The sequence below is a fragment of the Copadichromis virginalis genome, linkage group LG15 (genome assembly GCF_057382275.1).
Source record: "Copadichromis virginalis isolate Kocher_CV1m ecotype Utaka linkage group LG15, C_Virginalis_male_GT1.1, whole genome shotgun sequence".
Lineage (NCBI taxonomy): Eukaryota > Metazoa > Chordata > Actinopteri > Cichliformes > Cichlidae > Copadichromis > Copadichromis virginalis.
Window position 1 is genome coordinate 12,153,409 of NC_140632.1, and position 14,540 is coordinate 12,167,948.

Consider the following 14,540-nt stretch of genomic DNA (forward strand, 5'->3'; position numbering starts at 1 on the left):
CATTTAAATAAACAGAGTGGGTTAAGTAAGTTCAACAAAATACTTTCCTAAGGTCTCTGCATATCATACCACATTTAAAAGACGATTAACCAGAAAACTGAAATTTTAAGACACAATTTTTTATCATTATTTAATCTGGACATGAAGCTCAGCATGGTCCAGACCTTTATATGTGCAGACCACACAAAGCATATGTGAACTACAGTTTAATCAGCTTACTGTCTCCCAGCTGCTACAGACACACTCTTTAAAACACTGACTCTCTGCCTGGGGGACAGAGCGAGTATTATAACTTCTAAGAAGCCTATTATGGAGCATCACAAGGCAAATATGTAAACATCTCACAGCTCACATGTAATATGAATGTAGAATATGTGCAACATGAATATTTTAGCATCTAGGCTCTGCCGTAAATCCCCACAAGAAAATATTGAGTTTGACACAGCAGGGAGTTAGATGTGACAGTATTTTTAACATAATAACTCCCCTCCCCACAAAAATTAAATCATGAGCCTGACATGCAGAAAATTCCCAGGGGGCAAATCAAGTAGGACAGAGTATCTAATGGTGACAAATAAGAAAGAACCATGAATTATAAATTTAAACTAAAAGATTGAAAAGCTAGAAGATCTCCAGGGCAACAGGATGGAGGAAATATTGGATGAAATGTTTGAGATATTTGATATAGTACGACAACATGTAGACAGAAGTTAAAAACAATTATTTTTAAACTCTAAGTACGAATATATCACTTATATATATACACCTTTAATAATAATGGACACTAAGATTTTAGTTTTAAATTATTTAATCACAGTGGTACCGTAAAATTCAAATGCTCATATGATGTTAATTATAAACATATGATAATATTGCAAAAATATACATATATATAATTAATTAAGCTCAAGTGCAGTTATGGTTTGTTAGCACCTTCCCCAATTGAATCAATTTTCCATAAAAAGACTCCAAAAACACAAAAACAATGCATTTTTTTTTCTATAGAAATGAAAGTGAATGCAAGCATGAAGATCAGAGAGTCCAAGAAAAAGTACCATTTCTAGGACAGTGAAGCAGCCAGATACTTCAGCCTTTGATAAAAACACAGCAGCATACAAGCTGTCATCCCCAATTTTGTTTCTTTAGAGCAGATTTGGCTTCTCACCTGACAGTCGATGAGCTGCTCCTCCATGTCCATGTCTTCATTTTGGGGCTGAAGGGCAGAGCTGAGAGTGGCGCGAGTGCTGAGCAGCCAATTGTCGAGCTCCTCGGCCTCGCTGTGGTATCGCTGCAGCGCCTGCTCCTGTCGCTGCTCCTCCAGTTGTTCACTTAGTTTCTCCTGTAGAGATCAATGCGACGCATATCTTAAATTCTCAGGTGAGCTCACCAGAATTATAAAGATAAGGAGCAGACATAACATATACAAGCACATGATAAACTAGAAAAAGTATGAGGTCTTGGTAAATCACCTCCAGCAGCTGCCGTTTCCCCGAAGCCTTCATTCGAATGGTGGCCATCCTTTCTCCCAGTACAGTGAGAGTAGACTGCAGGGCCAGCTGTTCCCCAGCATCCCCATCACTCTCTGCCAGCTCCTCAGAGAAGCACATCTGTAGCTCACCAATCTCATCCTGCAGCATCAGGATCTCATCCATCAAAGCCTGAATAAACGGCAATAAGACGTGTGTGAGGATTAAAATGAGAATATACAAGAAAAAAAGAGCCAATGGGAATTAATTAACATATATCTGTAATTTATCATTTCAGTCCGGTTGTTTTCCAAAAAAAATGAAAATTGCGAAAGTAATACCACTATATAAAAGTAATGACAAACACAGTTTTACCAATTATAGGCCTATTTCTCTACTGCCTCAATTCTCAAAAGTTCTAGAAAAACTTTTTAATTCAAGATTAGAAAAATTCCTTGAAAAACATCAAATAATAAATGTTGGTCAGTATGGTTTCAGAACGCAAAGAACCACTTCAATGGCGATAATTGAGGCAGTAGAAGAAATTACTGATACACTGGATAAAAATAAATATGCAGTTGGTATTTTTGTTGATCTCAAAAAGGCCTTCGACACAATCAATCACTCAATTTTACTGGATAAATTGGAAAGATATGGTATTCGAGGGAAAGCTGGTAACTGGTTAAAAAGTTACCTAACGGGTCGGGAACAATATGTTAGCATAGGGCATTACCATTCAGAGAAACTTGGTATTACATGTGGTGTTCCCCAAGGGTCAGTGTTGGGACCAAAACTTTTCAATGTATACATAAATGATATTTTTGATGTTTCTCAAGTACTTAAACTCATACTGTTCGCAGATGACACCAACATATTTTTCAGTAGCGATGATTATACTGATCTTGTAATGACCGTAAACAGGGAGCTACAATTAATAAAAAAATGGATGGACATAAATAAATTATCATTAAATATAAATAAAACTAAAGCAATGTTTTTTGGTAATTTAAAATATAATATAGAATTACCAATTATCATTGAAGGTGTACCAATTGATAATGTGAGTGAAAACAAATTTTTGGGAGTTATAATTGATAACAAAATTTCATGGAAACCCCACGTCAGACACATAAAAACCAAAATTTCTAGAAGCCTCGCAGTTTTGAACAAAGTGAAACAATTCCTTGATAAAGATGCACTTCGTACTCTGTACTGTACCCTGGTTCTTCCATATCTTACATATTGTGTGGAAGTGTGGGGAAATACATATAAAAATACAACTAATCCATTAGTCACAGTACAGAAACGAGCACTGCGTATTATTCACAAGGCTGGTTATCTAGATCATACTCACAAATTCTTTCTTCAGGCAAAGTTACTTAAATTCCAGGATCTGGTTAATTACAATACATCCATAATTTTGTATAAAGCTTTTACTAAACTTTTACCGGCAAATTTACAAACTAGATTTGAAATTCGAGAAAAGGTTTATAATGTGAGAGGCTTTGGAGAATTCAAATTACCCAGAACTCGAACAACCCGTAAAGGCTTTTGCGTGTCTGTATGTGGTGTGAAAATCTGGAACAGTCTGAGTTTACAATTGAAACAATGCAAAAATATTCATAGATTTAAATTTCTCTACAAACAGTTGGTCTGGTCACAGTATACTCAATGATGGGTTTTAGTGTGCTCTGTAATGTCTGTTCTCTTACCATTGCTGGTATGGATTCCAAATAAATAAAAAAAAATAAAATAAAGTGTGCGTATGTATGTACATATATGTACTTGTGTGTGTAGATATATATGTATGTATATGTATGTGTGTTTGTTACTTGTAGTTATTACTGCCTGTTACCTGTGGTAATGCAATTTATAATTTATATATTCTGTATTCAGTTATGAAGGCTCTAATTGTTGGTTGCGAGCTGCCGCTTAGATGCTTGTATGTGCCCGGAGCTGTTGATGGGTCTGTATGCAATGATGGGCGTAGCTGCGGGAAGTTTATTGTTTTTTTTGTTGATGAGTGAGTATAGGGGTGGGATTTAATAAGTTTTCTTCGTCCCACTCCTTTTTCAGGCAATTTTTGTTTTTTGTTTTGTGTATTTTATGTTCAATATAGGTATTTGTTGTGCCTGAAAATGAATAAATAAATGAAATGAATGAAATGAAATGAGAAGAAGAGGCTGAATAGAAGATGGTGTGCCAGCAGTGAAAGAGGGTGTGCAGAAACCTCTTGACAGTAGTGTTGCAAAAGCAAACTGTTTCTCTTAAAGCCGTGATGTTGGCATAGCAACGAAGAACAGTGCCATGCAGTCTGTCCAACCATTGCCTTGCCCCGTGCAATATTAAACCCCCGAGTCGTACTCTGTTTCCCAAGAGCTCGCTGGTCTATACCATCTTTGTGAGGATGTCTCCCATGAGCCTTACAGATTACACTTCATGTATTACACTACTACTTTTACACTCTTTATCTGCACTACATTATGGTTCCTTTATCCCTTTAGAACACACATGAGCACATTTCCCCTAATACCACCCCCCCACTCAGCTCTCACCTGGTGTGCAGCCATCTGGCTCTCTGGAGTCTTGTTGGGCTCTAAGCCCTCATTCAGCGCCCCCTCGATGGACTCCATCTTAATGGAAATAGATTGGAGGGACTCCTGATAGTGTTGCTGCCGCTCCAGAGCCTCATATAAGCTCTTCTGTTTCTCACTGATCTGAAAATATGATGACAAAGTCAAGCTGTCAGACATGGCAGTGTCGGTCTGAGGTCACTAAAGCTTCAGGCCGGAATTTGGGACAACTCGTGCCTCGCTCAGTATGCTAGGAGACAAACTAATCCTGAGTTTGTTATTGTGTTTGTCTAACAGTAACACAAACAATAAAAATAAATAAATGTGTTGAATTAAAGTGAAGATGTGACATACCACATTCTTTAGCGTTTCCCAGGATCTCTGCAGGTCATCCAAGTTAGCAGCACTGCTTTCCATAGATGGGTCGTACAGTTCCTGAAGAGGTACTCGGCTTAGTGTACCTCGACCCTGTGAAACGAGGAAAAAGTAAGTGTGGGCTTCATTAGTGTGTCAGAGTGATGTACGCTATTGATGGGAATAGTTCTTTGGGAAACCTTTGGGCTTACATTTACAGCATAAAGTCTATAAAAAGCCTAGTGGCACACTTGGCCTAAGAATCTGAAAGTTTTACAAAAACTTACTTTTAAAATGTTTTTTTCCCAGACGTGCTTAAAAAGAGGCAGCTAAATGTTATAACTTGATACTACTTTACCTACTAAAATGCAATTCAACATTGCAAATAAAACTGGTTGACCTTGAGTCGGGTGTCTCTTGCTGATACAGCTGACGTTACTTTCTGTTCTTGCTGGGAGAACAGAATGAAATCCCTCCTTTCTCATGTTACTCTCTCACAACAAGAGAGAAGCATTTAGTTTATGTCATATATAAGTTCAACATTAACGCCTTTCTAGCACACGAGAATTTATGTGCGTTATACATAGCAAAAGATGAATTTCAAATAATTACATTTGTTGTATGAAATATGTCTCTTATGTGTTCTATGTATTCTCATAAATTGACTTTACATGTTAAACAGTCACCTACATTGTCCATTTTCAGAACTCATCTTAAAACACATTTATACCCTTTGGCTTTCGACCCAGTATGAAACACACTGATCATGGTTGTTTTTATTCTATTATATAACTGAAGTCAATATGTCATGAGTTAACAGTAATAGTAGTTCTCTTTAATTTTAAAATTAGGCTGCCCCCATAATCATATCCTGCCACACAGTGGGCATGGGTCAATCCTAAGGCAGATTAACTTAGATCTGCTGCTGCATTTCCCCCACAGCAACAGTTAGTTTAAATTCCCACATATTTCCCAGCTGTCTTTGAACTTGTTTTTTCTTTCAATATTTAAGTGTAGAGGCACATAACAGGCCACTAAAACAGCATTTTAGATTTTACAGCTAAAATAAAAAATTTGACCTTTGCTGTTTCTCCCAGCACAACGAGTGTTTCTGTTTCACTTCTACATCATTCGCGGTCACAGACAGCACAAAAAGCTACTTGATGACACCTCAGTTGTGTGTACAAAAATGGGAATGGCAAACAAAACTTCCATCAGCAAAGTAAATATGCAAACAGGAGGCCAATTTTTTTTAAAAAAAAAAGGAAAAGCGGGTAAAATAAGCGCAGCAAATCTCCAGCTCTCTCAAACATACTGTGTTAACAGTGATGATGGTGGGGTGGTCACTGTAGGGTGGTAAGTTGGTTTGTTATGGTGGTGATGGTGAAGAGAAGGGGATGTATTTACCTTACGTCAAAATTTTGCCACATATTCAATATTTTTTAGCTTTTGCATTTTGCAACATTTGAAGCTTTAAAGATTAAAGTGTTATCTTCTAACAATGATGGTGATGACTGAACGTTTAAAGGTGCAAAACACAAAGTGGCAATAGGGAAGTTGAGACCATCAGGTAATACTGGTCGGTTTGGAGTTTTCCAGGGTGGGATTTGCAATACCTGGTTAAGAGCAGCTTCAGCGTTAGCCCCCGGAGAGGGGGAGCGGCAGGCAGGGGGAGAGGAGACCTCGCTGTTGGTACCCTCCTCCCCTGACTCCTCTGTCACAGGGGAGAGGAGTGTGTGGCAGCGGCCGGCTGTCATCTGACCACACATACACGCCGCAAAGAAATGAAACGCACACATCAAAAGAAGCAGGTGAAAGAAAAAAGGAGGGGGAGCCAAAAAAGAAAACAACCAGATCAAAGGGGAGAGGAGACAGAGAGGGAAAAATGAGGAGGGAGAAGAAGAAGAAAAAGCATAAAAATTAATGGGGAAGTGCAGGTTAGCCAGATTGAAGTGGCAACACATACTGCTTGATTAATTACATAGTGAGTAATCAAATAACACAGAAAGGAGACCCATTAGCTCACATTAATGACACTGATATGCCTCACTGAAATTCTTCTGCCGTAACACAACATTAAAGAGCATTGCAGAGGTAAAAGTCTTTGCTGTGTGAGCAAATGGACAAACATTAGATTCCACTGGCAGTGAAGTAGTTGCTTGGATTCTTTACAGGATACATCAGGATAAAGGAATGGCCCTCACCAGGAAGCTGAGAAATCACACACACACAATGTACACAGTGATTGCTCACATCACACATGAACCCATACATGCTGTAGAGTTAGTACACACATATACAACAGGAAAAGGTTAAAGTAGTCCTACAGACAGTAAGAATAAGGTCTCTGACAGAAAAATCCAGCAGTATCAAAGCTCAGACTCGAACAAAGCATGGCTAGCATCTCTGTTAGCATGAGATAGCTAACAGAGACAGGGACTGGTGAATACAGCAGCAGCTGTCCTAGAAGTAGCACTGTTGTCAGTGTGCTTGCATGCTTCAGCAGAGGCAGAGCTGAAATGCGAGCCAAACCCTACTGGGCTGCTTTTTGGCAATGCGATGCAGACCTTAGTCTACTGACTCAGGACCTTCGGAGGACTGTTTCGCGGGCTTTATGATGCAATGCAAGGCAACTAAGAGCATTAGCACACCAGTATGTGTGGGAAACTGTTTGGTTTTACATTGTGAGGTTCGCTTGGTAAAACCACTGCTGTAACAATGACAACGTGCAATTTTAAAAATATCAGTAATCCATGCGTGACAGTTACCATACACGGAAAATGACAACGTTTAAACATACACACAAAAACACACACACACACACACACACACACACACACACACACACACACACACACACACACACACACACACACACACACACGCAGTAATATCCTGTTTCCTGGCCTGCTGAGACGAAACACACCACAAACAACAGTAGTACACCGGGAAGGCTCAGAAACCTGATTCAGAAACAGACTGAAAGGAAGTGGGGTGGTTACTAGTGCTAACTGTATGAAAAATAAATGATTAAGATGAGGGCGACAGACAGGCTCAGGCTAACATTAAGTGACAAACAAGGTACCAGTGACACACCAGAGGAACCTAAATAACATACAGAATTAATAAAAAAAAAAAAAAACCTATTCAAAACCTTTTACAGTACTACTTCTTTGCTGTAGTGGGACAAAAACTTCCCACACACAGCCGGATTTATAAAGAACTATTTTCACCTACAAGAAGAAGGAGTCAGCAACAGATGGCAATGCCCTCACAGGGCCCTGAGCTCAACATCAGTGACTCCAGGATTACACGAAGAAAGAGCCTAAATCCACAGAGCAGGTGTGGAAACATCTTCATAAGGGAAGAACCCACCTGGGTGCAAGTGTACCAGCAAGAAGTGGTGCTGTTTTAAAAGGCAAGGTTTTACACCCGCCCCAACGACCTTTGAACTTGAACTTTGAATTAAAACATAATTGGTGACTAAAAATATTCATGCCACTAGTTTAAAACATGTTGCGTAGCACTGTATCCTTATCCAGCTGTTACGTAGGCCTGAACAGCTGCACGTGAGGGAGGGCCTGCTGTTCAGCTACTTCTGTGTGGCTCATTATTATCTTGTAAATGAACTGCACAGTCATAACTGTTACCGTGACCTTAATAGTGGAGAAGAAAAGGTTTGCAGATCTAAAAAATCTAATCTTAAGTGATATTATCAGACATGCATTAATGTGGTATAAGTCAAGGGTAACTAACCTAACTGGAGTTTTGTTAAATGAAGCACATAGAAACCTTAAAGGCCCCACTGGGATCCTTGGAGTCACTTTGGCAGTCAGTGGTATGTGCAGAAAGGGAGAGATGCTACAACTTATGCACACATGCACACACATCCTTGTAATGTCTACAGGTCTATGACTGTATATCCCCCCCAAAAACCAGAGGTTTTCCCACTCACCATGACTACAGAGGGGTGTGCTGGAAGCTGCTTGGCGTCAGCTGTGGTGGTGTCTGTCACAGCGCTGGGAAGCTCCTCGTCACTCAGTTCATCCATGCCGTCTGAAAAGCCCTCCACCTCGCTGACCGTCAGCAGCATAGTGGCGTGTTTGGCCTTCACCGTCAGCATCTTGCACTTGGAGTGGAGCGAGGCGATCTGCTCCTGGTAGCCACGGATCTTCTGGGCTAACTCCTGTCAAAACATTCCAAGCAAACAGAAAACACCACCCCCAGGATCAGGAGAGTGTGGCTGAGTCCACACCACAAGATCAATAGTTCCTGTTTAAATAGGATCCTGTGAAAGTGGGTGGCTGAGTTGGATCAGCCTTGAATGTGGTGCCGGTCTGAGAGGAGTAAGCGGAGCAGACGCATTCTCTTTGGCTGTCTTTGGTGTAAGTGTAGAAAGAGAATAGCACCGCCTCACTCTCCTTTTTTCCTCTCTGTCTTTCTCACTCTCTCTCTCCTCTGTATCTCTGAGCCAATCGGAGCAGCACAGAGGCGGGTGACTCAGATCAGCGCTGAAGCTAAGACAGGATGTTTGGTTGAAGCAGAGACCATAGCAGAAATACTTCAAAATCCCTCAGACACTCCCTCTGCTACACATACACAAATGGCAAGGAAAAACAGGAAGTGATCTCACCGAGCTGTACCCTCCCCCTCCCTTGCCTGCTACTGTCGTTCTCAGCCAATCCCTTGGGCAGATTACTTCTAACAAAAGGGAGCTGAAGGAGAGAGGGAGGGCGTCTGGAGGAAGAGTGACAGAAACGGTGTCAAATTACAAGTACGCTAATGTGCCAGCGGGCCAGCCCATCTCTGCCTTCCTCCTCCACCCCTCTTTTCACCCTCTGTCCCACAGATGGTCATTGCACTGATAATCAGGTCATGTGACTAAAGGGGACAGTGGAGTTGCAACTCTCTGCTGAGCTTAGAGATCTAACTTAGACATAAAAGTGCTGGCATGCCAGGCTGCTCTGCTGCGACAAAAGTGATTACAGGGTTGAGAAAATATCTGCAAATATCTGCAACACCTGGGTTAATATTTTCCAGGCAGTCAAACATTGGAGTAAGATATAAATCTGCCTGAACCGTGCAGCAGAAATTAAAACGTAATAAAAGAAAAAAATGTTGCCTGTGGGGAGACACGATGTTTCTCTGCAGGTCTTTGCATCTGCACTCCCCCTTCACAATCTCCTTCTCGGCATGGGAGATCTAACATACTCAGCAAAGTGAAACTGCAGCAGAGGCTCAAATCGCTCAGGTGAAAACCATCTAACTCTGGCATCTGTCTATGCAGATTATATTTACATGCACCATCAGATAAAACTAGGAATGTGCGTGAGTTGGGCTTGTAAAAGCACCACACAACATTTTCTCTGGATTGCTGTTTGGGAAAATGCATGCTTTGATCATGTTAAAAGGGAGATTAAATCAGATGTTTTAAACTGGGATTTAGGGGGAATGATGGAAAGGGGTATTAATTGACCATTTATTTTTAACCAGGGTCCCTTGATGGCTGACAGCAAGGAGGTTTTGGGTTTGAATGTGCAGATTGACTTGCATCTAACTCCCACAGTCCAAAAACATGCATGTTAGGATTGGTCTAAATTGACTGTAGGTGTTTATGTGAGCATTGTCGACTGCCTGGCCTGTCTGTTTGGTTTAGCTGAGGGAATTGCCTGGGTGGAGCGTACAGAAGGAAGCACATGTGCATGCTGTGAATTCCCTGGACTACACACCTCTGTGCCATTCTCAAACAGGTGTAATAAGACAGACAAGCATTTGTACTGAAGAGCTGGAAGATTAAAGAACAATTCATGTCCAACCTAACCACTTTGACATTTGTGTTCTCACACTAGATTTACTCAACAATTTCAGGGCTCTATAGAAGCAGCTTTTGCTTATACTGAATGATGCAATGAAATGATAGAATTATAGTTTGAGTCATTTTAGTCAGGCTTTCCTAAGGCTAATTTAAGATATATGATACATTCACTGGTGCCACAACTTCTGCTTTTTGCCTCTGTGCATTGAAACATAGGACAGGAAACATAATGACTCAAGTTCTCTGTTTCTTTCACTTAACTCTTTGATGTTAAAAATACTGACCTCAATAGAAATGTCTGAATGTCTGAGGCATCAACTAATTTTTTAAGAGTCACACTCAATTTGGTTTACGGCAGAAGACTAAAATGTTGTTCTAGGAGCAAATCTTGTAGGGAGGGCCAGTGAAACCACTGTACAGAAGTTTAACCACACAATCCCTGAGAAATATATAAATATTAAAAAGCCAAAATTTCTATTCTACTTTACATTTTCCAAAGCCATTCGGATGGGAATCTTTGCAGGGCCAATTCTGGCCTTATTTTTGACAACCTTGGATAAGACAATCATAAAGCTGCATTTTATTGATAATGTTGATGATTTGGGGGTTACATGTTTATCACCTACACACTGCTGTTCTAATAAACCGAACAGATAAATGACAGAAAGTAAGGAGACCCTCATACCTCGTGGTGGTGTATCTGAGCCTGAAGTTCCTGTATATTATTAGTGGAAACGGGCCGGTCCTGAATGATCCGATGAGCTTCTTCAATTAATCTCTGGAGGTTCTTCACTTCCTGTTCATACTGCTCATACTGCACCACGGCCTCCTGTCAGGGCGTTAAGGTAAAATGAGATGAATGAAACTGTATTTACTATATAGATCCCTGAAGGAAATTATATTTTCCCTTCCCAATCTTCGCAGGAAGTCAAGTTCTAAACTTTTACGTTGACTCTCATATCCATACGCAGTAACTGGTACTGAGCATGCTCATTATATTGTTGGTAAGCTCTTATTAGACAGAATAAGCTGTATTTTTCATTTGCTGATATTGAAATAATGCAGGTGTGTGAGAGCTAAATTACCACGATTAGAATATTGTGATTACAAAGATAGATGTGAATGTAAATGGTAAATGGACTGGTTCTCATATAGCATTTTTCTACTCTATCTGTGCACTCAAATCACTTTATACAACTTGCCTCATTCACACATGCACTTTTTTCTATGTTTTTTTCTAGTTATGTGCTTTCTATCTATCTAGCAACTTGGGGTTAGTATCTTTCTCATGGATATTTGGACTGGATCAGCCAGGGACTGAAGAACCAACCTTCCGATTAGTAGATGACCGAATCAGAAGGTCTGTGTATCAAAATGTTTTAGACAGCCTGTCACAAATTTGACCTTGAGCCAGAACAATGTGCCCACATGGGAGATGAACTGTTTCAGTTCTTGTTAAACATGATGTATTTGGTTCAAATGGATTGACTGATTTATTGGCTGACAGTCACTTGCTTCGTCCTCAGGGCTAATCTTCACTACAGTTGGCCTCTGATGGGGGCTTAAAGAAAACACAGACATTCCTGAGAAGGCTTGTTGAAACACTACAGAGCCCAGGTTTCAGAGCATCCACTCTTCAAAGCAATAACTCTTCTCATCAGCTGAAATTTCAGTGCTACTTTTAAGCGATAAAATACTAACAAAAACAATGCAACTGAAAAAATATATAATTTTGATAGTAGGGTTCTTATCACAAAGGCTGATAATGTAGTGTTTCTTGTCTCTGTCACTATGACTTTATATCTAACAGTTCATCAACAGCCTTCATAATACTCGGGCTGCCTTTTACCTGCAGGATGTTGCACTGCTGGATTGTGGTGTGTTGCACTTGGCTGGCTTCTTGCTGCAGAGTCTGAGCTGTGCGGCAGATAGGCAGACTGGCCACTACCTCCTCTGGCAGCCGGAGGGCGCTCTGACACTGCTGAACAGCAGCTACTTGCTGCTTAAAGCCCTCCATTTCCACCAGCAGACGCTTATTGAAAAGCAAAGAGGTTGATAATAAGACGGGAGATAGAAATGCTAGATGTATATCAATGGACGCTAATTTAAATGACATCTGCAGACTGACTGGACACAAGCTGTTTGCCAGTATTATGTTTGTGTTTACCTGTCTCTGTGTCAACTGCTCTCTGAGACTGAGCTTGTTAAGTTCAGGGGAAGCAAGTGTGGCCTGTATCTGATCTACAGCAGCATGGAGGCTCTTGACCTCCGCTTCCAGACGCAACATGTCCTGAGGAGAGATACAGACATAACAAATCAAGGGAAAGTATATGTGGGCAAAGATACAAGATAGAATGTAGCTTCTGTACACAGCAGTAATCAAACCCACATGAAAACAGATTTTTAAAAGTATCAAAGCTCCTTTGTGGATATCTAATGCTGCAAATGTTTTTTTTTCCCTCAGTGCAGTTTGAATGATGAAGATAGTGGTGCCTCTCGCTTTAAAATGTATTCATTTGCAAATTCTAACTGACCTTAATGTGCATCATTGGAAAGAAACTAAATTACAAGTCGCTACAAATTAAACTCGTGCTCTGCAATCTAGACCCAGAAAAAAAATCTAACTCACAAGAGGAGTTGTAAACAGATTTCCAATGCACAGTGTTATTAGCAACAATCAGCAACAGACTGTCGTCTGGGAAGCAGCTGCATGGCAATCAGATTAGCGTAACAGATTACTGCTGCACACGCTAAATGAAACAGTGCCTTCCATTATGATGGAGTAATCTGTCGTGAATGACCATAAGGGGGCACTGTTGAGTTGTGGCTAAATTATAATTGACTCAATTTGAAAGGATGTGCACATGCTCTTATGCAACAGAGTGTGTGGAATTATAAAATGGTAATAGCCACAGTTTTTTTGGCAGCAATGGAGATGATGTGATCACGGGAAGACTGAGGCAGGGGGGTACTGCATAACTCCTGTAATGCTTTCTTAAAAGTGTCATGTACCTTAGCTGCATCCTGCAGACTCTGGAGGCGAGTCTTGGCAGTTTGCTGCAGCTCTTCTGTGCGTCTGCTGAGGTGTTTCACCCGCTGGCTCCACCCCTCTGTCTGCAACACATCCGCCAGCTGCACCTCCCTCTCCCCCATGGCCTCCAAGTCACCATGGAGACCTCGACACTCACGCAGTAAGGCCTGCCACCAAATGAACGCAAATTATAAGTCAAGGAGAGGAGTCTTCTCGGGTGTGCAGTTATACTAATTAAGGCCGGTCGACATAGTGTAGAGCATGACGTTTCACCGGAATTTTAAAAACTCGGTGCATCTAATTAGCTTCAACTTTGTGGGGTATCCACAGCTCCAGGATTAATATTTTGGAGGAAGAATAAACATGGATTTTAATAGAACCCATTCATCTTACACAACAGCAGCTTTAGGAAAACTTATAGCTATTCACAATCCCTGCTGGCAGCGCCATTAAAGCTCACCTGGTGTGCTCGAATTTGCTCCTGCAGCTGGGACGCAGAGCTCCAAATGATATTACCGGTGACCAGAGCCTCAGCTTTCTTTGTCCAGCTCAAAATGAATGCCTTCATGCCCTGATATTCCTCCACCTGTCTTTCTGCCTGCTCAACAGAAGACCACAAAGTCAGAGCAAATAATACAAAAACTACATTTAATATAATAATATTTAAGAGAATTATATGAAACAAATCATTTGGATGGCACACTGAACTGACTGCCCCCCCCCACACCTTCTTCAGTCTGTTGGCTCTATCCTGGACCTGCTGCGAGGTGTGGTGCTGCACCTCTGTCAGTTTGGCTACAGCATCACCCAGCTGCTTACACAGGAGAGGGTTCTGCTCCCCAAACTCCTGCACAGCCACTCCCAACTCTGCCAGAGAGCAACCGCAGGATTCACACTCCTCAGAAAGAGCCTGGAGAAGGGAGGAGAGGAGGGGGTGAAAAAAAACGGAGGAGAAAGGAGGTGTAAGGAGGGCAGAGATTAAAGAAAGGGAGTTCATGAGCGAGGTAAAACTAGATTTAGAGTTTATTTTGAACACAGTCAGGATACATTTCAAGTAACACTCTCATCCTAAAAGCAGTAACTACTTAATTGTGACCCACAGCTTTAAAAGCGTATGAATGACAAGTTGTGGTTTTATAGCTTTCCTGGCGAGGAGCAGTGATTAATTACTAAACCAGAGGCATGTGGGATGTGCTCAAACTGCTCCTTTAAATGAATTTTAACTCCAAAGTTTTTTTTCTACAAATGAGTGAGGGAAGAAACATGCTGGGGAGACAAGAAGAAGAACAGGAGGCAAGGGG

General features: G+C 41.0%; 1 protein-coding gene across 1 annotated transcript in view; it reads right to left on the reverse strand.

Moving 5' to 3' along the window:
• Nucleotides 1-14,540, reverse strand: part of syne1a (spectrin repeat containing, nuclear envelope 1a) — a 130,622-nt gene that overhangs the window by 27,863 nt on the left and 88,219 nt on the right. The window contains exons 86-97 of the mRNA XM_085431938.1: nt 13,967-14,149; nt 13,700-13,837; nt 13,221-13,406; nt 12,376-12,498; nt 12,058-12,240; nt 10,894-11,037; nt 8,349-8,579; nt 6,010-6,150; nt 4,394-4,507; nt 4,022-4,183; nt 1,470-1,658; nt 1,166-1,339 (exon numbers count right to left, since the gene is read on the reverse strand). Of these exons, the coding sequence (XP_085288064.1) occupies nt 1,166-1,339; nt 1,470-1,658; nt 4,022-4,183; nt 4,394-4,507; nt 6,010-6,150; nt 8,349-8,579; nt 10,894-11,037; nt 12,058-12,240; nt 12,376-12,498; nt 13,221-13,406; nt 13,700-13,837; nt 13,967-14,149 (1,968 nt within the window). The remainder of the gene's footprint in view (nt 1-1,165; nt 1,340-1,469; nt 1,659-4,021; nt 4,184-4,393; nt 4,508-6,009; nt 6,151-8,348; nt 8,580-10,893; nt 11,038-12,057; nt 12,241-12,375; nt 12,499-13,220; nt 13,407-13,699; nt 13,838-13,966; nt 14,150-14,540) is intronic.